Source organism: Drosophila willistoni (assembly GCF_018902025.1).
Source record: "Drosophila willistoni isolate 14030-0811.24 chromosome XR unlocalized genomic scaffold, UCI_dwil_1.1 Seg144, whole genome shotgun sequence".
NCBI lineage: Eukaryota > Metazoa > Arthropoda > Insecta > Diptera > Drosophilidae > Drosophila > Drosophila willistoni.
Window position 1 is genome coordinate 8,436,439 of NW_025814057.1, and position 25,197 is coordinate 8,461,635.

Consider the following 25,197-nt stretch of genomic DNA (forward strand, 5'->3'; position numbering starts at 1 on the left):
TTCTCACTCCTTCACACAAAATCTCCAATGAAAAATGCTCAAGGATTGAAATTTAAAACGAGCCCATGAATTGCGCATTTGCCTTTCGCCTCATTTGTTGTTGATTTTGTGGTTATGTTTCATGGTTTTGGTCCTGCGAGCTGTTATAATGCCTTTGGCCATGATTAATGGAATGCGCACAACTCCCACTTCCCTCCGCCCCTGCCCCACACACAACCACAACATCTATAGCACCCCCCCCCCCCCCCCCCATACAAAATGGCCCCAAAAACTTCCATTACGATAATGAGATTGAAGCTTCAAAATTTGTTATTTGTTTCTTCTCTCTTGCTACTCCCAAAAATATTTTTGCATGTTAAGAACAAGTGAATGGTGAAGTGAATCAGTTAGGTGAATATTACAACTACTATTACATACTGTACATATATGAATACTGCATACAATTAATGTAAGAAACACAAATAAACAAAGTTTTTTGTAAGGTGTTTTTTATGCAAAAGTTTAAATGAGTTTTCTCATTTCCTTCTCTCTTTGTATATGTGTGTGTGTGTGAGAGTGTGTGTGTGTGTTTGTAGAGTAGCACTTCAATTAATTTTTATACGCTTTTCATCCTTCTCTTTTCTCACATGAACATTGTGATTAAGTTTTTCCTGCCATTTTTTTTTTTTGTTAGATTTTATTTCTATACAAAATCAAAATGGCGGATTAATGCATTTCACACACATTCCATGTGAGTACTACAAAAATGGCAACACACTTTACACAGCAAGGAAACAGGAGTTTTCCAGGATTACCTTTTGCTATGTAATTTCCATTTTGCATTTCGCCTTAAATGGTGGCAAGGAAGAAAGGAAGAACAAGCTAAAAAGTATTTAAAACAGCAACACACAACTATTTCTGTGGTTGGCCAAACTGAGAACTATTAAAAAGTGTACAGAATTCTTTACCCAAGCCATGGCTCAGACTCACTTGACGAGTGACGGTTAGACAGACGGACGGAAGGATGGTTGAGATGGTTCAGATGGATGGCTGAATGGGAATGGGTGGTGCGACATGAGGTGCTGCTTGCTAGTGCTGCCTGGTGGTTGCCATGATTATCCCAACTTTCGTTCCAACAGCAGCACAAAGCGCAAGCAACCAAGCTAACGCTTAGTAAGTTGTGGCAAAAATCTTTTTAATTAATTTCTAACTAATTTTCTTTATAGCTAAACGAAATGACCTTTTTTTTCCTTCCATTTTTAGCCCCTATGCATAGCTAAAACCTTGAAATAACTTGTAAAAACAAAGTTCTTCAAAAAAGAAATGCACAATTAAACTAAAATTATTTGAATTTAAGTTTGCAGAAAGTAAGTTAGTTTGCAGTCAAGTGCGAAATTCTCTCACTCTCTCTCTCTCTCTCTTTCTCTTTTTCTCTCCCTCCATGTGAAGTGTGTCACACATTGAGCTTAAGACCAACTTAAGAGGGTTTCCCAATCTCTAAATCCGACTTTCAGGTAGTATTTAACTTGATTAACACAAATTTTTGAAAAACAAAAACTACTAAGACTGATACCCAAAAATTTCTCAAAAAATGAGAAATCACACGAATATTTTAGGTTTTTGCAGTCCTCAGTAGATGTAGTTTTCATCTAAGCCGAAGGCCTTAGTTGCCAGTGCTTGTAAAATCTAGTTAGGTTGATAGTTTATACCTATATCCTATACTTTAATAATAATAATAATAATTTTAGGTTTTTTATACCATGCACCCATAGGGTGTAATGGTATATTAAAGCCGCCAAAATGTATGTAACAGGCATAAGGAAGCTTCTCCGACCCCATAAAGTATATATATTCTTGATGAGGATCAACAGCCGAGTCGATCTAGCTATGTCTGTCTATCCGTTCGTCCGTCCGTCCGTCCGTCCGTCCGTCTGTATGAGCACGCAGATATCGGAGATGTATACTCGTGTAGCATGTAAATGTATAGAGTTCATTGGAATTTTGGCCACGCCCCCTTACGCCTCCCGAATTTACATAAAACTGTATTATAAAAATTATAACAACTAGAGACATCAAATTTGGTTTATATACTCGTTTAGTTAGCGCGCAGAAACTAATTGTTCAAATTTCTTGCCATGCCCCCTTCCGCCCCTGGAATTCACATAAAACAGATTTTCTTATAAACTATGACAGCTAATGACATTAAATTTGGTATGTTAACTAGCTTAATTAAAAAATATTTAGTCTAAAATTTTTAATAGAGATATAATTCAATATATAAACTATGAAAAAATGGGGAACAAATTATTCAATTTATTAAATTTCCTAGACTAGAATTAAGAGACTCTTGCTTACTAATTTCTATCATTGTGAACTTGCACATTATGCAGAAAGAGCAATTCAAAATGAATTTCAATTGGCTTATGATAATGAGTATTTAATTTACTGAAAGTTAATCACAACTTTCATCATTTAACATGCATTTGTATTAAGCTTAAACCAATTCACAGTCACTTTGCCAGTGCAGCAATCTCTCTAGAGAAAGGGATTCCTTTTTTTTTCCAGTAGGTAGAGTGTATGTATATATATCTGGACTTGGTGAACTTTCAGTGCTCTCGACTTCCACATCGCCAAGTGGAAGTGGATTAGCAATTTGTTAAGCCAACAATTTACTTTGCTTAACGCATTTCATAGGGCTTCGTTCGGTAAGTTGTTTGCATTTCGCAAGAGCAGACCCAAAAGCAGAGCAACCGAGTGCAGTTGGCCATTTCCATTTTCATTTCCTTGCTGCAGTTGGTTTGTTATAAAGGATATCGAGTAACAACACAACCAACGACTGAGCCCAACTTTTTAGACGGCTTCGTTGTTGTTGTTGTTGCTGTTGGTGTTGTCGGCAGTGGGTGCCCCTCAGCAAGACCGGCTGACTGTACTTTCTATGTTTAATTGTAATTTTAACTTTTGCCATTTAAATGTATTTTACGTGCAGACTGAGAATAAGAACATTACTAAGGGAAAGAGAGAGTGAATGCAAGTCAGAGAAAGTTGCATAAACCAGCCAAAAAAAAAAAAAGAAACCAAAGAAGAACTTCAGAGTGATGCGGTTATGCATATACCTTCTCGGCAAGGCAACGTCTTGGTATTTACCTATGGCAAACGAACTTTAGTTTGCTTTAAATCAAATTTAAGATAGTTTGGGGTCACTTATTGTTACAAGGGAGAGAGGGAGAGACAGAGACATGGGGAGAGATTTCTTGATTTGCATTTCGCTTTAATTAGATGGGTATCTCATAGTCGAGTAGTATTTATTTACGGCAAAGAGAGAAGGAATAGGAAAGTTTGCTGTCAGTTTAATTTAATTGCACAAGTTGTGACTTTGACTCTTTTTTTCTTTCGAAATTATATTAAACGTTAAAAGCATTTTTCTATAATAAACTCAATGGGTAATAACATTTAAATATTTCAAGTTTCATTAACATCAATTTAGTGTGAAAACTAAAGCGAAAGCCATCAAAATGAATGTCGAAATTAAACAGTTTGCAAAAAAAGAATGGCTATTTGATAGGTCTATACTTTGCATTCTCAATGTATAGAGATTTTAAAGAAATTTTAAGAAAATTGCTCAATTTTTTAAGACAAAAATTATTTGGTATTTTTAAGAAATTAATTTTTAAATTGTTGTACAATGTTTGCGTTGCTTATTTCAAGTTATTCAAGCAAAACAAGTATCCCAACTTCATGTGTGCTTATTTATTTTAAATATATATATATATAACAAAAAACAAATAATCAAGAGACAGAAATGTGCTGACAACAAGACAACCGAAGACAATCCACATGACATATAAAAACACCTCATTACTAACATCGTTTCCCCCTTCCCCCTTCAAACAATCCACAAGAAATCCAAAAAATTTACCTTTGACAGAGTTCGCTCTGCCACTCACACACACACACACACACACACTCAAATACACACACACGTTCAACATTCAACAGCCGTACGATTAAATAAAATAAAATATTTCGTAATAAAAATGAAAGAAGCAAGAAAAAAAAAAAAAAACAACAAGTAGAAAATTCAAATTTCATTTACTTTTTGGTGGCTGTCGGCGCGTGCCAGACATAAATCGAAGTCAGCATCTCTCCCCTTTTAATAAGAGAGTCAAACGACGATGAGATGGAAAGAAAGGAAGGATGATAGCACCTCCAATGACTCCTCTCATTATGCTTCCGCTTCCGGGATGTGAACGGGCACAGTTAAGCAGGGAATGGGATGGAGGGCGTCATAAGTCAGTCTCAAGCGCCAAGCGCCACAAACACCCCCAAAACAATTTTCTTGTTTCGTTTTTTCTTTCGTTTCGGTTTTTTTTTTTACGGCATTTTGTTTATGAGCTTGGAGGAAAATTGGAATGGTGGTTACCAGGTTTCCCCCCTCGTGCCCACCACACACACACACACACACACACACACACACACTCAGGCCTAAGCATGTGTTTCTAAGGTGCCATCATCCTTGTGACACATACACACACACACACACACACACACGCATACATATAATATTTTGCTTTACCTGTGCACAGGTCTATGCCCAGTTTCAGTTCCAGACGTGGACGCGCAACAACTTCGTGTTGTTGCACATAAATGAGTCCAATTTTTATTCAAATTAGATTCATTCTCAGTCATTTGCCATAATTATGAGTGGCCGCCATTGGCAAGCAAGAGGAGGCATCAGCAGCATCTGGCAACAGTGAAAATAGAAAATTGCCCTCTGGCCAAAAAAAAATTCTTATAGATAAATATCCAAACATTTTGCGTTGATTACATTCTTTGTGTGTGTGTGTGTGTGTGTGTTTGTGTGTGTGCAGAAGCATTAATTATAGAAATTTGTTTAACCAAAAATTTATTCATAGACAGAGCAAAGCGTCTATTAAATTTTAATAAGAAATATATTTCTTATACCCATAAGTATGCAACGAAATGTCATCTATGTATGCGGGGGGAATCCCACCCCAAACCCCACTAAGTAGGCAAATTTTTTTGATCATGATCAGGGATCAGCGATCTTAATCGATTTTTATGACTTTTCATGATAGATTCAACAAATTGTTGAAAATTTATAGATTTTTTTTGTCAATTTTCTAATTTTGTTGAAAATTCAACAATTTTTCTCATGCATTTAGAGTTTGTGACTTGTTTCGGTAGAACAGTTAGAGGTAGAGAAAGTAGCCGGTAATATGAAATTAAGTTAATGGAATTGAGGCTACTATTGTGGGTTTCCTTTTTCTTGTTTTGTTTTCATTTCATATAATCTTAACGTCTTCTACCTAATTTCCCGGTTTCACATTGCTTGGTTTCCCTTTCAACATAATATAATTAAGATAATTATCTCTTTTTAATATTTTAGCAACTCATTTTTCCTTTAAAGACCTATTAAATAAAACACAAAAGAAAAGAAACCATGGTTAAAAAGTACACAAAGAGACCAAAAGTGAGGGGGAGACACAGAGAGAGACGTAGAGGGAAAGGGCGAAGACAGGAGAGGACAATTGCTTTAAAACTTGCTTATCGGTGTATGAGTAAGTTACCCCGGACATAAAAATGCCAACGATAGAGTGGTTTGCATGGTAAGGGCAAGAATGGTTCGCAGAGAGGGTGGGTGGGGTGATGAGGCGTGTGAGCAGGAGTAGGGGTGTCATGTACTGGTCTGGATGTAAAACATTTTTTGGCCATCAGCTGTTTATATCGTGGCACAAACCACCAACCAATGCCACCAAACCTTTTCATCCCCCCCGTGCAATATATATGTATGTATATAAAGTAGAGTATTGCACAAGGATAGGAAAAATACGGCGCATTTTCAACTGAAAGCCAACAATTTTTTTGTTCCTTCTCCCATCTCTCTCTGTGTGTGTGTGTGTGTCCATGTGGATGAGTCGGTAGATGTGGCTGTGTGTCTGTCTGGTGTCTAAACTGGTTGGGACTGGGGCGCTGGTGTGGAAAATATAGTTAACACTTTTGAAAATCCAAAATAATCTTATAAAAATTCAAAATACGAGACCTTTTCACTGTTGCTCGAATGGAAGAAAGGAATCTTACACGTATGTATGTGGATGGCTATTAACCCCGCATTAACTCCAAGTGAGAAAATGTGAAGGAAATAGGGAACCAAACAATAAAGTAAAGTTAGAGTTATACTCTTTTCTCGCCACTCACCATATGTTCAAACCAACACACACTCACACACACACACACACACACACACACACACACACACACACAGAGACGCCCTATAGGGGTTTATTTTGGGGGTAGTATATATTTGTGAATACACGGGGTCCACCCTCACGGAAGTCTGCGCACTCCAATCGTTACCGTTACCTGGTTCTGGTCCTGGTCCTGGTCTTGGTCCTTGGACGGACGCTCATTCATTACGTTTTTCACTTCACTTTGTTTTCATACCAGGTGGATGGATGGTATCCCCACAGGGTACAAATTGCATATGCTCTTCTCTCTTTCTACTGATGTTTTTAGGATAAAACGAATGTGCTGACCCCGTACCAGAACCAGGACAGAGACAGCGACAGATGAAGATGGAGATAGTCGAGTTGCAGCATAAGCACATAAATATTCCACATTCACCTACAGGTAAATTGTCAGCGTGTTGTGATTTTGAATTTCAAGTGTTAGTATGATAAATCTGAGTCTATCGAAACCATTTCGAAGGGATTTTCTTTAATGGCCTATTCTCCATTTTTATTTTTACCACTAAATTGTTAATAAAAATAAGAAACCCTTTTTATACTTTAGGTTTTTAAAATCTAAAATGGCTTTCAAACCAAATTGTACAAGAAAACAGCGAAAGAGAAAAAAAATTCTGTCAGATTTCAACTCTTTGTCTGATTATCCATTTCAATCTGTCTTTTGAGTGACTTTGTTCCGCTCTGGTTGCTCTCTCATCCTCTTTTTCCTCCTACTTTCTTGCTGCTTTCTTTCGCCATCACAATGGACAAAAGACAACACAAAAGGCAAATTGAAAAGGAAAACGTTTGAGCTCTGTCAAAGCAAATGTACAATTCAATTTAATGTTTCCCCAGCCAACCGACAAAAAGAAAACACAAATCTTACAAGATTTTTCCATTTTTCCATTGGCAATTGGCGGTTTTCAACGCTTTAAATCAGAATTCAAACAATGGGACAACTATTCAATGCAGATTCTACAGATCGACCTAAACCAGTAAGAGAAGAGAAGACAACACAGGGTTTCTAATTCGGACGGCTTTTGGTTTATTTTTTATGTGTAGAAATAATCTTTCATCTCAGGGTCGTCCTCTTCTCTACTGGCGCTGCCGCATTGGGACCTGAAAACGATAGGGATGGTTCGGCTTCTTCTCCACCACAATTGTTGACGTCAGAACATCGTGAATGGAGCGATTGTAATTATAGAACATTACCACAACCGACAAGGGTAACAAGATGACCAATAGCACTCTGTCAAAAAATGCCCGAACTATTATGTGCTTTAACACAGCACGCAAAAACATACGCAGTACACTAGGCGTCTCGATCGGATATATCAGCACATGCAATGGTTCATCGTTTTGAAAGTTGACAAAATCCTGGTAGTCCGGCTCGTAGCCATCTCGAAGATACATTACAGTCTTCACTTTAAGGATACGGAGCTGCATAATACGATTGCCCGGTGTGGCTGAACCGCAGACAGCCTCAAATACCCATGCTAGTATTGCGACTATCAAATTAATGATCCATAGATCTGAGGAAGTTCTTGTAAAGCCAAAGGCAAATTCCTCTTCCAGAGCCATTTGCATCTCCTCCCTGCCGAATTCCATTTCAACGAAATTCAGCAACATTATCATCACGAAGACTTTGATGAAAAGTGTGATCATTATATCTATAAATTCGGCCAAGAAACGTTTTGCCATTGGAGCCACTGAATAGTGATAGCCACCCGGAGACTGCACCAACTGATCGGCATTTAACAGCATTGCAATTGGGAATGATCCATCTGGATGCGAATCTGATTGTGGAGTTGAAGTCCCGGCATCCACAGTCCCTGCATCCACAGTCCCTGCATGCACAGTCGACGGCCAGTTGCAAGCAGGACAACACCAGATGGGCATTGCGGTTTGGGCAATATATGCTTGCTTGGCCCACTCCCGCAGACTGGCAAAATAGGCTTCCTTTGTGGACATCTCTGTTGCATTTGCCATCTCCACAATCTCAGCAAAAGGATTCGGTGTATTGTTGTTTGTTGTCTGGTCCTCGCGCGGTTCACTCATTTTTTTTTTTCAAATAATAAAAGTATTAATTTTATAGAAATTTTTCAAAAACGTAAGCAGGATATAATCAAAGAAAAAATAAAATAAAATTAAAATTTTTGTGACTTTTGTTTTGGAATAGTTTTTAACTAATTTTATTTTCTAGATTTATTTTCTATGTTTCTTTTCCAAGATCTGATGAAATAGTGAAGAAATTGTGTAGAGAACTTTAGTATCATAACATTTTTGTTTGACATTTCACACACAAGGCTAACTAGTTCAACAGTTTAGTAAATTTCTCTTTTTATACGAAAAAAAAAGAAATCGCACAAAAATGAAACAGACTAATGCAGTCTGTTATCCTTGCTAGAGAATTGATTAACCCATACCTGTGACCTGTCCTCCTGTCCGTCCATGCGGCAATTTCAAAAAAACACACCCTCAAAATATATTTGCTGGCAAATATCCTGAGAACACCACCCGAACAAAACAATAATGTTTAAGTACCGCCAGACAGACAAAATTTTGATTTTCTTTTTCATTTGCATATAATTTGTACGATCGCTTACCCAAAATTAAATCCACTTTTGTTGTTGTTTCCTTTTCGTTTGGTTTTTTTTTTTTCGTTCTTTTCGAAAACTTAATGTTCATACAGGAAAAGTATTTTTGTTTTGGAGAACACTTTATGAAAATGGTTTCAATTTGCCCGGCCAAATGAACGTCATGACAATATAAAGGACCTTTTTTTGGTTTTGTGTTCACTTTGTTGTTGGCAAATGGTAAAACAAATTGAATTTTGACAATTTTTCGAGTGCCACTTCACCACTAGTAGCACAATTGAGATTCACTCTTAAAAAAAATATTTGAAACGCGCAAAGCCGGCAAAATTTCCCACAAATATATTCTATTAGAAAGTTGGAAATGGGCATGCGACAGTCTGAAAATGGACTTTCACCCACGTACGGCGACGACAACAAACTGACAGGCACGCGACTTAAATCCTACAGCCACAGTGCAAACTGAAACTAGCCACGAGCGCACGACACGAGCACGAGCACGAGCATGAGACTCGAGACACGAGACACTAGACAGGAGACAGGAGGGTTTACCCTGTTAAAAGCGAAAGGCGCACTGGCACACACGGGTGTGAGGAGTGCGCAGTGAGTGAGCAAGACAAAGGAGATGGAGAGGAGAGACAAAGCGAGAATGAGAGAGAGTGACAAAGAGCAAAGAGAGAAACTGGAGCGAAAGCAAATGGTGGTTGTTTACCGCCGCCAACAACCAACAACAACATGGGAGGACCATCATCAAGGGGGTGGCTTGGGTGGTTCGTCTGTTATGACGCGCCGCCGTCTGTAGGAGCATGACAAAGGGAGGGTGATAACGGCAGCGGTGAAGGTGGCGGTGGCGGCAACGATGGTGGTGAAAAAGATTTGCCGGACATTTGCTAATACAAACTATCAACTGATTGCCAACTGAATCCTTTTAGCCAAATCACAAAATGTTACAAAGCATATGATTAATAGCTTCTCAACTTCATGAATGAATCAGAAGCAACATAATCGAATGTCAAATGCTAGTCTCTTCTTATATCTATTTATAATTAGCTTATTATATCTTAAAGAGTAAGTACATAAGTACAGAACGGTAATGCAAAAATTTCGTAGACGTATTTGATTTCTGTTACTGAATAGTCGCTTAATTCATTTAAAAACTAAGTAAAATCGTAACTATGGGATAAAATTTGTCTTCAGATTTGTTTGCTTATATAAATGATTCACATTTTAAGACACATTTTCTGTAAGATGTATGTATGCATATAGTTTTAATGGTAATAAAAAATACCTTTATTTTATGTGTCGGATTTGTATTCCTTGTTAAAGAACTAAAATTAGTTATTGTGTTTTGTGTGTGTGTATGTTAATATCATCCAACGACTTATTTACAATAACGATCTGCCTTCATTTTACTGCGTCTATCCAATAGAGTTTCATGCAGAGATCCATCGGCCTTGGCAGCAACCAGCTCCCTAATGCCATTCTGATTAATCCGCATTCTTTTGTCCTGGAACTTTTGAAACTTTTTGCTAAGAAAATAATAAAAAATTATGAAATATCAGATTGCATACAATTTGCATGTGTCCATACGTACACATAATTCTTTTCAACTTCCACTAAATCGCCCTTCTCCTCTTTGGGTTCTTCATCAATGACCACATTGCGTGCTGCATTACTACGTACTACACAGATTTCATGTTCCCCAACTTTCTTACGCAAAGCCACACAAGCATCATCTTCGGGATCAATGGACATAAAGTGACCCGTTTCGGCTAGTAGAGCCATTCGGCGACCCTATAAAGAAACACTAAATTTGTAATTTGTTATATTTAATGGTTTTCCCGAAATGACCTACCTCAAAGACTGGCTCCCATTGTTCCATGCTTCCAACAGCCTCAGATCGTCCTGTTATCATTCCATCTTTTTCAATCTTCAAGTACTTTCCATAGCCTGACTTAAACGACACTTTTTGCTCATTAATGGGAAATGCTGTGAAAATCTCTTCAGGATCTGGACCATCACCCTGATTATGTGGAGCTCCCAAAGTGAATAAACTACAAAATAGATGAATTGCAGTACTATTGATCCAATGTGGAATAACAACTTATTACCCATTGTCCAGAGCCTTGAGGTAACAGCGCTCACCAAACTCTATGGCCACAGTTCCCGTTATGTCCACTGCCGCCTTAGTTGACCACCAACCGCCATGGTCTTCGGCGTCCTGATCAATTTGAGTTTTTGGTTTTTTACTGCCCTCTGGTTTATCATTGTGCTCCTTATCTCTCTTGCGTTTCTTGCTTTTTCTATAATACAGATGTTAAAAGTATGCGAATGGAATGCGATTTTAACATTTATAATTTATATATATTACTTGTGCTTCTCGCCCTTCAAGACCAACTTTTTAATGCGAATGTTATCATAGGCGGACATTGTACAAAATGTTCAACAAATAACAAAACTGTATTAATATTTATTTATTTTAACTAGTGTGCAACAAATTACAAAACTGTGCTAATATTTATTTACTTTCACCAGTGTGACCAACAAACAACTTCATTGATTCGGGTCAGTGTGACCACACAATTTTATATTAAGTTGTTTGATGGTCACACAATATTAACACACAAAATCCAGAAATTTAAAAATTAAATTATCACTTAACAAATAAAAAGCAATTCAGCAAACACTGTTCACTGATCTTTCAGTTGATAAATTTAATGTCTAAAAACAAATGCCTTCGAAAAACAGAAAGGAAAAGTATCGCAGTTCATGAATAACTGTCTTTTAATTTAAAATGTTTTTTGAAGCAATTTCATAAATACTTTTTATTTAGTACATTCATGTATATTCATAATCACATTTAGGGAATGACAATTGGAAAATAGAGACTAGAATTAGGTTTAACTTAGGCAAATATAAATATTAAAATTGGCATACGCATGAAACTAAATGGCAAGCGTAATCATAATTTAGTATTTGAGAATATCGTAGTTCTGATCAGATCAATAATGGGTAAAGTAATTTACAACTTTTAAACTTATTTCATAAATCTATGTACACACGTACAATGGAATACAAGAATATACGATTATATGTGTCTTAAGCATACATATTGTGCATACATTATGCCAGGAATTGTATAAATATGTATATAGCAATAGCTCAAAATAACTAGGAAATTAATTTATGAAAATAGAAACTAGACATAGACATAGATGGCCTTTACAAATAACCTTCAACGGAAACATGTTGCCATTGGCCCTGCAAAAAGAGAAAAAATAGATTTCAATTAGACTGATCTATGACAAATACGTAAAGTAGATTACTTACAGCCACACCAAGATTCCAGCCCACTCCAGCTGGATTCTCCTTTGTGATGCCGCAGCGTCGGCAAATTATGCCATTGAGAGAGACAGCCCAAACCTCTTTGCCCACCGATACTGACCGGAAGCCACAATGGGTTTCTGTATGTGGCGGAATGTTGACAGCGTTTGGAAGAAATTGCCAATGGGAGCCCTCGGGAAAAGTGCGTGTTATCTCCTTACGAACGGCCAGCCTTTGTTGATTGTCCAACGCCCAAATGCCAGATCTACCCACACTTATTGCCTTGAAATTGACACCCGCTGGAGCCTCGATCTGTTGCCAAGCATCACCACAGGGATTCTGCCGAGTGATGCCATAGCGAAAGAAGACCATGCCATTGCGGGCCACTGTCCACACCTGACCAGTTGGACCCACACTAATGGCTATTAATGGCTGATCGCTGGCAATATGCTCCCAAGCATCGCCACGTGGATTTAGTGTACTCACACCATGTCGGATCAGAACATCGCCATTGGAGGCTATAGCCCAGGCGGTAACTGGAGCATCATCCACATTGCATACGCTATCGACATCGTCGTCCAACACTTGAAGGGCAGCATCTAAAATTTTGGATTGACTCAATTCCTGCCACGGACCACTGCTGCTTAAGCGACATTTCTTCATCCAGCGACGTCGACGGACACAATCGGTGAGCTTTTTGTGAGCATGATAGGCCGCTGGAAAATCAATGGCATATTGCCAGCCTTCTTTATCCGCTCCTCCTGGTATATTGTAATCTATGGCCCAATCCGAGATCCATTCACAGTGCGTTGAGAGCAATTTCGTGTGCTCTTTGCTTCGTTTTTGTCGTCCAGTGGCATCGCTCCACATGTGACGATCGGTGGGCAGACTTTTGGCTGTAAAACCACTGATAGGATTCCATCTCTGATTCTCATACACATAATAGGTGTGAGTGTCAATCATGGGATTTATCTTGCCCGAACCCTCCAAACCCTTGAGGAACATGCCACCCCAACCGCCATTGTAGACCCAAGCGGTATTATCGCATGAAATACCCCAAATCACATCCACCCCGCTATTATAGACACGTTTCACATGTCCGCCCATTTGACGCCAATGCATCTGTTCCATGGACACAATGAGCGAGGGACAACGATACAATATGTTGAACAACTTAACCCTACCACTCACATATAGACGTGTAACTGCTTCTGGATCTGTGCGGTATTTGTAATCGGCATACGGAATATTATTCACCTTGATCTCATAGTGATTTTGCAGGGCCCTGCCAAAAGGAACAACATGGGGATTATTACATATTTAACAATGAGAAAAGCAATGCTGATTCATTTACCTAATCTTTAATGTGAATGTGGCACCTGGAGCAAAGACCATCTTATCATTGCGTATCTCTTCTAGCCATTCCGAGGCCTTCATGGAATTGAGCACTGTAGTGCGTTCATTAAAACGTGGATTCAAATGCATAGCAATCACACGATGCTTCTCCACACGATGGGGCAGGACACGCACCGTTGAATGACATTGCAAATCGAAACGAATTTGATCGGCATCATCATAGACACAGCCGGAAATCTCCAATTCTGTGCCGCATGGCATCCTAGAAGAGATTTATAGAATTAATTGAATCCCTGTGTATATTATATTCATGTCTTACCCATTATAAAGCGTATTATAGTAGGGAGTTTCACATGTAGAAACATCCATACGTTCCACATAACCTCCGGCATCTCCGGCTATGTTTTTGTCCATTTGCTGGGTCTTCATGTTGGCCGCATCGAATACGAAAACATCGCCCAGGTCGCTAGTTAACCAAATGGAATTGCTTGCCGGTTTGCCCATCAGTGTATTTATTTGACTGCACACTGAGGATAAGTGGGAGAGCCAATCTTCCATTTCGGCATCGCTGGGAAATTGAAGTTTCACTGGCGTACAATTGACCGGCAAATGTGGTGCATGTATGGCCAGACGCGGAGACCCGGCCTCACTACAACATTGCACACAGGTGATGTCGGAGAGGGGAAATTGAATTTTGGTTGATGAACCATCGTGACTGAGCACAGTGAAGGTGCCGGAGTCATTAGTGTCAGCGGTGGCTCCGGTGGCACCGGTGGTTGAGGAACTCACACCACTCGCACCACTGACCCATTCCAGCTCAATGATGCAGTCTTCGTATTCGCCGCCAGGACGCTGATACCGTGCATCCGACGATTTGATCCACGATGATAATTCGACAGCCTTTTCGAATTTGGCCATTTCCTGCATTTTGGCCAATCTTTGCTGTCGTAATTGTAGTTTAGTTAAGATATCTTTCCGCCAATTGGCATTGATATCAACTTGACTATCATTAGATGATTGCTCATTAAACCAATTGGGTAAATTGGCGACATCCAAACATACAGCTCCAGTGGCCACACAACTCCAAAGGATGCCACACTCGGTCCAGAATTGGGAGCCTGTATGATCATCATCCTCGCCTAGAAAAACATCCGAACCGTGATGGGCCGAATCGGATTCAAAGACAGCCGAATCGCTTTCCGGATGTGCCTCAGTGCCAACCACTGAGCCCACACTGCGTACAGGTGACCAGGCTCGTGGATTTTTCAATTGTGTCTCAAATTTGCCAGTCACCTCTGCCACATCGGCAGCCGGAGCACTGGAAGCATGGCCCGTAGAGGAATCCCTTAAGGCGGCCGCTGTCCTATGTTTATGACGATCATTTAGATTCAAGCTACCAATAGTGGGTGGGGAATCGGCACTCAGCTTCCAACGTTCATGCTTGAGACGGCCATTACTAGAGACTCCTCCGGTGCTGCCACTGCCACCGGGACTTGGCAATACCGTCTCAATTACAGCGCATGTTTCGACAACACCTTTCTCCTTCTCTTTGGAGTAGAGATTGGAGAAACTCTGATGTTTAGAGCCAGGTGTAGAACTACTGCCGCCACTTTTGCGCGAAACTATGGACATGGAACTAGAAGTGCGACTTATTTGCATGGGGCATTGGATTTGGCGCCATTTCTTGCCGGTGGGATCAGCGGAGGTTACACCTGATCGATAATAAAGAGCTCGATCAGCAGCTCCCACGGCAAAGACCTAAAGTTAAATGATTTATTTATTTAAAGAGCGAGAGAGAGGAAGAAAATAAGTATTTTCTTACCTGATCATTAGGAGCCACAGAGATCATGGATATATTGCCCACCATTTCCACCCAGCCCTTACCTATGGCCGAGTCCTCGCTAATGCCAGCCGCTTCGCCTTTTATGCCGCGTCGAAACCAGGCATGATGATCATTGGTTACACACCAAACGGCATCTGTGCCCACTGAAACATGAACGATCCGTGGTCCCGGTGTCTTAACATCCAGCCAAGCCTCGCCGGAGAGATTATCCCGGCTTACCCCAGTGCGAACGATGACACGGCCGTTGTAGAGAACAGCCCAGACCAAACCAGTTGCTCCCACACTAATCTGGGCCAGTTCACTTCCCGTCGGCGTGGGTATGGCTGTCCAGCGTAATCCCTCGGGCGATGTGGCTGTTACCCCGGTACGAAACATGGCCCTTCCGTGCGCCGTAATAGCCCAGACGCAAAGTGTGCCGGCTGGAGCATTTGGCACATTAACTCCCCCAATGGCTACATCAATGAAGGGCTCTTGTGTAGGATCTTTGTGCAAAGGGGCCACAGCACACCAGCTATTGAGCGCTGCATAGCGCCGAAAGCGTATCCACTTTCGACGACGAACATACGAGTTCCAGGACTTTTTGGCAGAATAGGATGCCGGAAAATCCAAAGCATACATCCAGCCATCTTCGGCCAACTGTTGGCCATCTAATTCTAAATCCAAATGCCAATCTCCATCCCACTGCCAAGCCATTGAAGGTAAACGTATTTTATCCACACTTCTCTCCACACTGCCATCGGCCGAAGAGTATCTGTATCGATCGGTGGGTAACAGAGTTTTCGAGAAACCCTCAATTGGCAGCCATCGTTCATTCTCAAAAGATTCCTCACGCACCCGTATGGGTACATCCAGGCCATGGACATGCACATAAACCTGACGATCGCCGCCTATGGCCCACATATAATTGGTCACAGCACAGATTTTTTTGAACTCCAATCCCAGGTAGGGGAATTCGCGCCATGCTCCCGAGCTAGTGGAGAGCGTATATACGCGTCCCTCGCTACTCGTAGCAAATAAATAGCTGCAAGGCATAATCTTATCTAGTCTTTGATGGGGGGAAGCACTAGTCTTGTCTAGTTACAAGAAAAGATAATGAGATGGTTTTAAAAACCCAGACCCAGCCTTCCTGGGCAAGGAGAAAAAAAAACAAATACTTTGTTGATAAACATGCTTTGCAAAAATATTTGCTTTTCCATTCTTACCTCTGCTGCTGTTGTTGCTGTAACTTTTTTCATTTATTCCATGACTTTTTTCCTTTTGACTTAAAACGAAATTACCCCAAATAATTGATTTATCCACCCAGACTTCGGTTGGATTTACCGTTTTTCCTTTTTATCATCGGCCGTTAAAATAGTCAATGTTTTAATTTAACATTGGGTTTAGCACTACCGTTATTACACACACACTCCGTTCGCACTATATTTTCCAATTCACGAATTTTACCAGCACTTACAACATTTATATATTTACAATTTTTTACAAAACAAAAAACATATGTTTGATTGCTCTGTTGAACATGTTGTCATGTCTGTCCAACATGCAACAAAAGAGCGTAGTTCATGCAAAAGAGTCCCTAACTTCGAACAAAAGAGTAAAAATCGTGAAAAATAGTACCAACATCAGGTAAAGGAGTCAGACTCCGACCATTCAGTCGAGCAAAAGAGTCGAACTCCGACAATAGAGTCGAACATGCAACAAAAGAGTCGAACATCGACCAAAAGAGAACGACAAGAGAGTGTTGAAATCCAACAAGCGCTCTCAGCAGTGATGCCAACATCAACAGCTGTTGCGTCTAACAGCACCTTTTCGTTGCAATGTTAGTTAAGGAAAAAATAGTGGCAGCCGGTCTCCAATCGATTTCCGATTGTTTCTTTTCGATATTTGAGGATTTGTTGACAATAACGATGTTATCGACTTAATATATCGATGGGCATTTGCCAACCCTGGAAACAGCAGTGGAAAAACAGCAGATTTTAGTTTTAAACTATAATAAACTACACGACCTGCACTGCATTCATGCAGAAACATGAAAATTTGTGCAAATAATAGTGACAAAGGGAAATAATTTCCATCAACAAATTGCAGTTGCGACGGCAAATTCAACTGCAAAAAATTCTATACGGCGTGGCGACGTAAAAAAAATACAAAAAAAAAACACAAAAAACGAGCACGCGCAGGCTAGTCATATCAGCTGCTGCTGCTGCTGGGCTCCACGAAGTGGCACCGCCGACACCGACAGCAACCCAAACCTCTATAAAAGGCTCCTAAAAAAAAGAGGAAAGAGGAAAAAGATTGCTGAAAACCCGAGTGCCCGAACCCAAAGTACAAGTCCTTGCAAGCAGCCGGTAGTTCCATACATAGAAATAGTAAAAACTTTCACACATACAATTACACACCACCACACACACACACACATACATATATATATGCGAGAGTCCATTTGTTGTTGTTATTATACTACGCGAATGCACACACACACACACCCATACTTATACAGTTGCACTTCTTATTCTGTGTGCGGGTTGGTGTGCGTGTGTGTGTGTGTACATACATACAATATCCTGTGCATCCCGTGAAACTTCTTAGTCGCCTTTGTGGGAAAAATCATTTCGGGCAGCAGCAAATAGCTCCCCAGATTTGAGCCCCAGCCCTAGACACACATGTCAGTTGTGCCGGATATAAAACAAAACGACAACAAAATATTTAACTGGACAAAATAACTACATATACTGTAACCAGCAACAAATCATACTCCTTTGCATATGTGTGTGTGCTTACACCGGACAACGAAGTCCACTAATAACGATTTTTAACGCGAAAATTTCCTTGATTTGTTTTCTTTTTGTCCAATTTAACAGTTAAACAGTTAAATGAAGCTGCAAGCATATTAATATACACAGTAAAACGAAAAGACTGCAGGTAAGTTTAATTGCATATAATCCTAAAACAGAATCAAATCATAATCCTTCTCTCTCTCATTCAACAGCTACAACAAAATTTCTTGTTGAAAGAAGAAGACCGAGAAGGAAATAAGAGTGTTCACCCACTCTCTCTCCATCTTAATCTCTCTTTCTTATTCTATCTTTGTGTTTATTTAGTTTTTTTTTTTTTTTGACTGACGCTTTCTGGAGTTATCTTTGAATTATTATCAAACACACATCACAACAAAGTCATGCCACGGGGTAAACGTCGAGCTCCTGAAATCGGTGACAATATGGACAGTCAATCAAAGAGAGCCCGCACCAGCTATACAAACATACCGACACAACAAGGCAGCAGGTGAGACGAAAGAACCGCCCCCCCCCACCGCCCCTCAAATTAGTCCATAAATATCACAGTAATAGGATTGCATCGAGAATGTAAATTCAAACATCATCAAGTAGTACTTACGACTACATATACGATTCTGAATCCTTAGTAGAATATAGACGGCACCAGGCATAAGCAAAGATAAGGTAGTCAAATATCACTCTTTTTTTGTGGGCTCATCTTTATATTTACATAATATTGAAGCAGGTCTATCAATATGGAAGTATAGGCAATTAATTTGAGCATTTGCTATAAACAATTTTCATTAGAACTACCAATGAGTTGCTACATCTAAATCGAATTTCAACCAGAAATGTGAGACACCTTCACTTCACTCCATTTCCATGGAAAATTATCAACGTTTCGTCTGTAGACAAAAAAATGGAGAATATATATTTACATATCTCAATGTAAATAATACATAATGATAATCACTTGAATTGAGTAGCATCCAATCGCCTGATTTGCCTTTCTCTAATGAAATTATCTAACAATTTTTCAGTTTGATAGTCATGAGATTTTTAGATGATTTTGAATATTTGGTTTGTTTTCTGATAACTGCATTTATTGAAAGGATAAGTGTTCCGATAGTTACGATAGTTAATCTTTTTTTTTTGGTTTCTTTTTGATGGGGCATATATTGGCAAACAGTTTTTTTTTTTGTTTTGTTTTGTTAATTTTGAAAAGATTCTTATAAATAGATAATTGTAATAATTGTGTGTCGTGTGAGATTTCATTTAAAAAAATTGTTTAGGTGCAGCAAAATTTTTGGTTGATTTTGTTGGATTTACAGTGTGTTGTTTTTGTTGTTGTTTTAATAGTAAAGTTCTTATTGGCATCTTTTTTCATCAGTTGAACATTAACAATTGGAACCAATATAAAAAGAGATCAGCTAACATTTGATCTATATATATATATATGATATGACAATAGGATTTTTCTTTCTTTTAGGTTAACCATGATATCTTTATATATATATATTATATGTATATATATATATAATTTAATAATTTTTATATACGGTTTTTGCTATAATTTTTTTTGGTTTTTTTTGTTTCTTTTTTTTCTTGTTTCTTTTAGTTTTTGTTTTTATACATTAACGATATGGAAGACATTTTGCAATTCTCATATATGTATATAGTATATGTATCTTAAGTTGCATTCAATTAATCGCTGGTACACAATATCATCATAATACAATCATACACAATCATTATCTAACTTAGATCGATCCAACATCGGGAAAGAAAAAGTAGAGCGCGAGATATATAGAGTGACATTTGTTTTTTGTTCTTTTTTTGGGGGGATATGTAGACAAAGATATGATGAAAATAAGTTGATAAGTTAAAACAAGAGAATTAGAGAGAGGTCCTTAGTCCTTTCTCTTTGAATATTATTTGGTTTTCTTTTTGTTTTTTGTTCTGGATCCTTACTCCATGGAACCATATTGGACCTTCTTGATTTTAAAGTAACTAAAAGGGGAAGAAAAAAGACAACAACAAATATATAGAATTTGTTTAGTATATTATAAGAGGGATGAACTTACCGCCAGCCACCATAACCCGAAATGGTCAATAGAACTGCAATGGCCAGGGCTGTGCCCACAGCCAGTGGAGCTGTCTCATCTCGATACGAACCGGTGGCACTGCAATGGAATGATGGTCCCCATTTGCCGCTCTCCTTGAACATGAAGCTTTGCATATGCAAATCTCTCAAATACAGACGAGCTATATGCCCCGATTGATCACCCGAATCTTGTGGAGCATACATAATGACAGTTTTCTCCTTATCGCATACATAGGATTTACCCACTGGCGTTGGGAAAAACATTGGCTGATGCACAGGTGAAGTTAGCTTGACATTCAATCCAGGACGATCGGGATGCTCAAAAAGTGAATTAGATGATGAATAGGTCAGCTCAAATAGATTTATATACCAGCCTTCGCCGCCAGAGGACTGTAGGAAGAAAGAAAAACAACAAAAGCAAATGTCAAATAGTGACCTTTTCACAAAATAGATAGAAAAAGGGAGGGGGGACAACAATGAAGGAACACAAAAACCCACGCACCTTTTTGAATGTCATGGATAGACGGAAACCCCTAAAATCCATTGTTAATATTTCCATATTTGATTCAACACATTCGCCACTCAATTGTGGGGTATCCGGCATATATAGATCGGCTTCAACATCCTCACCCAATTTATTGCGATATTTAATGCCAATTAAACCGTCAACTTGCATTAAAATGCAGGTTATTCCATTTGTGGCATTAAAACGATAAATCGAAGTGGTCGCTTCATGATTCATTGACGAGGCCTAAAAACAACCAAAAAAAAAAAGAAAGGAAATAAAAACTCTTCTCCTCATCTGTGGATAACACAATCTTACCGATGGCCCTTTGGTTGTAAATTTGGTGACCCTTGGCGTTTTTGTTGTAAATGCGCTCAATTGTAAACCCTGAGTTGCTGATACTGTAAGGAAGTAAGTTAAAAGGGTGGAGGGCGGCAAAAGAAAGAAAGAAAGAATTGCACAATTTTTCTTTTTTCAGTCAGTGTGTCACACACAGTGAGTGCCGTATGTCCTCGACAGTATTGATTTTGTATACGCGTATTTCCCCCCTAACCCCCCACAAAAAAAAAACACACACACACACACACAGGCTACTATATACTTACCCATTAGTAAAGCCAAAATAACAGCAATAAGCCCACTTACATTGAGGCTAAAAGGATTATTGAGAATTGAGGCAAACGAAGTTTTCTTTCGATTTGCATCAATTCGATTTGACAATTTTAGCATTTTCATATTGACTTTGATTTCTTTTTTTCCTCTTTTCTTTACTTTACTTTAGTTTTCTTTCAAATGATATGATATATTTAGCTTCAATTTGCGACGTGTGTTTCGCTTGGGGTCCTGCGCACAACTGTGTCCTGTTGGCTGTTGGCTGCTTATACGGCCGTACATTTAGTTCTATGTGCCTAAACGTGCCGAACGTTCTCCTCGTCGTCGTCGTCGTCGTCATCGTCGTCCCTTCCACTTCGTCTTTCTGCTCTTGCTTCATCCTTTTCACACAGTCCGTTTAAATTCGATTTTTCACTCTCACTTTTGTTATGCGCAATCGCATTTGCATTTAACGATTTTATACACTGAAGGAAGCTTAAAGTGTGTTTTTTTTTCTCCTTTTTTTTTTGAGGAGAAGAATTTAAACAAAAGATGATTTTATGCAATTATTTTTAAGATTAAACACCATTAATTTTATATTAGTATGGTTTTTGTCCTGAAAATACGTGCAAACATTTTAAAATTCTTTTCATTGCGTATCCTTTCATTCCTTAATTTTCGTTGTAAGTTTCTTGTCGATCGGCACAATTGAAAGTTATATATCCAAGTAACTTTTTATTAATTACCACCACGCTTAACTTTTAACTTACCATTTTTTTTGCGTTTTTTTTTATTAAATTTGTTTAACTGATATTAAGATATTCTTTAAACAAATTGAATGTTGCTTCAACAAAGATTTTGTAACGATTTTATGTGATAAATGAATCTTTTTGCCATTCGGAAGAACATAACTATTGCAATAGTTTTTTAAATTTATGTAATTTTCGTCAATATGAAGGGAAAAATAGATTTACTGTTCACATTTAACTCAATGAATGATAATAAGCTTTCTAGAATTTGTAGAACAAGAGTCAATTAAACTAGATTAGCCATCGGACACATTTCTATCATATTCCTAATATATATTTCTAGAAATATTTAAATGATATAATTATGCATTTTGGTTTTGAGTTTAAAATTTTATTAGGCATGAACTGACAACTTGTGTTTAAAATGGGGCTGGTTTTCGAAATACCCCGGACCCGATTATCCGGGACCGAAAAACCCGGTAAATCGGGAGCAAAATTTCCACGTTTTTCGTACTTGAAATCGTTGAAGTACATACATACATACATATGTACATATCTTTAAATCGATCGATTAAATACATCTCTAAAACGACTCAAAAAATATTGAGAGTTTTAAAATAAGCATCAGTTTATCATAAAAACTAAAGACCTATTAAAAAAAATTCGTAAAAATCACAAAATGTTACGGATTACTTGACACATGCAACGAAAAGATATAGACTGGATAATTTTCAAATATTCATTTGGACGTTTTTCAGCAGTCAATAGCTATATACATATATATATATATATACATATATAGTGTCTGTGCGTTTGTTTTGTCATATCTTTTTGGGGTTGACTGGTGGGAATTATATATATATATGTATATTATTTTCCTCTTAGCTTGCTGCTCTTGGCATTGGCCTCGTCGTCGTCGTCGTCGTCGCCGTCGTCCCCGTGTTCATGTTTACTATAGGCTATTTTTAGTTGCCCCATAATACACAACAAGAAGAGAATTGAAAATCAAACAAAAACAAAAGCAGCAACAGGCCACAACGATTCAACAATTCAACAATTAAACAACAACAAATACAACAAACAACACACAAAACCACAAACAAATGAGAGAAAAGTATAGTCAGAAAACAAATTGTTATTAAATCAAAAATTGTATATCGAATTGAAGCAATTTCTATCAATCAAAAAAACAAAAAACAAAAAAAAATGGCAGAGTGCGTTGAGATCGATTTAGTAAAAACACTTTCTGATAAACGAATTCGTTTGGCTTTGGCATTATTCATTTTTCTTCTTGCAGACGCCATATCAGAGCAGAAGATGGCTTTAGCCAGAAACGTTGTCTGACATGGTTCCAGGAGTATACAACACCAGATGAACCGGAAACATTGGGACCCGATGGCATGGAGAAATTCTGTGAGGATGTTGGCGTCGAGCCCGAAAATATTGTGATGCTGGTTCTCGCCTATAAAATGGGTGCCACCCAAATGGGATTTTTCAGTCAGCGTGAATGGTTAAAGGGTCTCACAGAGCTCGAGTGTGACTCGGCAGCGAAAATGGTTGTGAAACTGGACTATCTGCGCAGCATACTCAACGATCCCAACTCATTTAAAAGTATCTACAGATATGCCTACGATTTTGCCAAGGTAAAAGAATTCGAATACCTGATTCCAGTTTTCCCTTTTCCTTAAACTAACTGTTTTCTCTTGTTTTTTAGGATTCAGATCAACGTAGTATGGATATTATGACGGCCAAGGCCATGCTGCAGTTGCTATTGGGTAAACATTGGCCATTGTATCCACAATTCGCCCAATTCCTAGAGCAATCAAAGTACAAGGTAATTAATAAGGATCAGTGGTGTAATATATTGGAATTCTCTCGCACTATTTGCAATGATTTATCAAATTACGATATCGATGGAGCATGTAAGTAGTAAAAACTATAAAAATCAAAATGAATTTCAATTAAGAAACATTAACTTTGTTTTTAGGGCCTGTCATGCTGGATGAATTTGTGGAATGGCAGCGCTTGCAGCGAAGCTTGACCATTGCCAGTTCAAGCTCTAGCTGAGAGTTTCTGCATCGAGTCGCCTATTTCTAGTTCAACATTAAAAAGAGCTCAGTTGGGCTCTAACCATGATGATTATAATTATTCGATGATCGAGACCCGAAAAACCAAACCCCCGATACCGAGACCAGCGGATCTAAGACACAAACACACCACACCACACCTCACACACGCCACATCCACCCACCCTATAGCCCCACACTAACCCCTCTCGCCACCAATCATCAGAACACACACACACAAAAAAACAACAAAAAAAAACAAATACAGAGAATCATCGCATTTGGAGAGACTGCGTCGCAAACTGGCAAAGCAAAATAAAAACCAACTATATAAAAACAAGAAATAAAAGAAAAAACAAAATGCTACACTATTGATAATATATTTAATGTAATAATTTATATATTAACTAAAACTAAACAAAAAACAAAACTAAAAAAAAACAACAAAAAAAAACCAACACTACAATTACAAATTTTCTATTTTTAAGGCGATACACACCCCAAAAAAAAAAAAAGAGGGCAGTAACAATTTTCCGGGGGAAACTGCTGATGAATGATGAAAACTTTAAACAAAGAGAGATAGAGAGCGCAATAACAAATGAAAATGAACAACAATTATAAATAAACAAAAATTATGCAAAACAAGAAAAAAAACCAACAACTGATAGTCAAATAGCAAATCAATTAATGTTTGCAAATCTCTTATACATCCGAAATATATATATATATATATGTATATAGTACATATAATCCCCCCTCCCCCTTATACACACATATGGATCAGAAGTAAAAGTAGTAAAAACAATAATAACAACAACAACACACATGTGAAACCCAAGAAAAAGAACCACAGAACAAACAAAAAAACATTTTTTGGGGACTATTTAATAAATTTATTAAGTCAAAAATTATAACTTACCTTGAGTTCGGCCTCTTTCTTATGGAAAGAGAATATAACTTTTCTTTTGGTCAGCTTTTTACTCTTCTTTGGGAGTAGTACTATATTATAGGCTGGATACATTTCAGGACGTTGAGTTGAGGACTTTGTTTCCTTGTACTTTCCCATAGGTTTT

General features: G+C 38.3%; 5 protein-coding genes across 8 annotated transcripts; 1 reads left to right on the top strand and 4 right to left on the bottom strand.

Moving 5' to 3' along the window:
* Positions 1 to 7,316: 7,316 nt before the first annotated feature.
* Positions 7,317 to 8,279, bottom strand: LOC6638845. The gene has a single exon (XM_002061850.1). The coding sequence runs from the start codon at positions 8,277 to 8,279 to the stop codon at positions 7,317 to 7,319; it is 963 nt and encodes a 320-aa protein (XP_002061886.1).
* Positions 8,280 to 10,078: 1,799 nt separating this feature from the next.
* Positions 10,079 to 11,303, bottom strand: LOC6638844 (protein FRG1 homolog). Its single transcript, XM_002061849.4, has 5 exons — positions 11,187 to 11,303; positions 10,927 to 11,118; positions 10,671 to 10,869; positions 10,410 to 10,609; positions 10,079 to 10,344 (listed from the first exon to the last, which is right to left on the bottom strand). Exons 1-5 carry the CDS (start codon positions 11,243 to 11,245, stop codon positions 10,197 to 10,199), a joined length of 798 nt encoding a protein of 265 aa, XP_002061885.1. The 5' UTR covers positions 11,246 to 11,303; the 3' UTR covers positions 10,079 to 10,196.
* A 309-nt stretch (positions 11,304 to 11,612) lies between these two features.
* On the bottom strand, positions 11,613 to 16,843 carry LOC6638843 (tectonin beta-propeller repeat-containing protein). Of its 2 annotated transcripts, none has more exons than XM_002061848.4 (6): positions 16,541 to 16,843; positions 15,318 to 16,460; positions 13,815 to 15,253; positions 13,494 to 13,757; positions 12,146 to 13,424; positions 11,613 to 12,076 (listed from the first exon to the last, which is right to left on the bottom strand). In XM_002061848.4, exons 2-6 carry the CDS (start codon positions 16,368 to 16,370, stop codon positions 12,038 to 12,040), a joined length of 4,074 nt encoding a protein of 1,357 aa, XP_002061884.1. In that variant the 5' UTR covers positions 16,371 to 16,460; positions 16,541 to 16,843; the 3' UTR covers positions 11,613 to 12,037. The 2 variants fall into 2 exon arrangements, with proteins under 2 accessions (XP_002061884.1, XP_046867948.1); XM_047011992.1 differs by having other exon boundaries at positions 15,318 to 16,464.
* Positions 16,844 to 17,260: 417 nt separating this feature from the next.
* Positions 17,261 to 24,579, top strand: LOC6638841 (DCN1-like protein 5). Of its 3 annotated transcripts, none has more exons than XM_002061846.3 (6): positions 17,261 to 17,683; positions 18,197 to 18,257; positions 18,325 to 18,617; positions 23,356 to 23,701; positions 23,773 to 23,980; positions 24,046 to 24,579. In XM_002061846.3, the coding sequence occupies exons 3-6, from the start codon at positions 18,511 to 18,513 to the stop codon at positions 24,123 to 24,125; spliced, it is 741 nt and encodes a 246-aa protein (XP_002061882.1). In that variant the 5' UTR covers positions 17,261 to 17,683; positions 18,197 to 18,257; positions 18,325 to 18,510; the 3' UTR covers positions 24,126 to 24,579. The 3 variants fall into 3 exon arrangements, with proteins under 3 accessions (XP_002061882.1, XP_023037059.1, XP_046867967.1); XM_023181291.2 differs by having other exon boundaries at positions 17,261 to 17,704; positions 24,046 to 24,476; XM_047012011.1 differs by having other exon boundaries at positions 17,261 to 17,660; positions 24,046 to 24,476.
* On the bottom strand, positions 19,720 to 21,690 carry LOC6638842 (lysosome-associated membrane glycoprotein 5). Its single transcript, XM_023181286.2, has 5 exons — positions 21,324 to 21,690; positions 21,037 to 21,119; positions 20,716 to 20,964; positions 20,194 to 20,603; positions 19,720 to 20,119 (listed from the first exon to the last, which is right to left on the bottom strand). The coding sequence occupies exons 1-5, from the start codon at positions 21,451 to 21,453 to the stop codon at positions 20,077 to 20,079; spliced, it is 915 nt and encodes a 304-aa protein (XP_023037054.1). The 5' UTR covers positions 21,454 to 21,690; the 3' UTR covers positions 19,720 to 20,076.
* Positions 24,580 to 25,197: the final 618 nt, after the last annotated feature.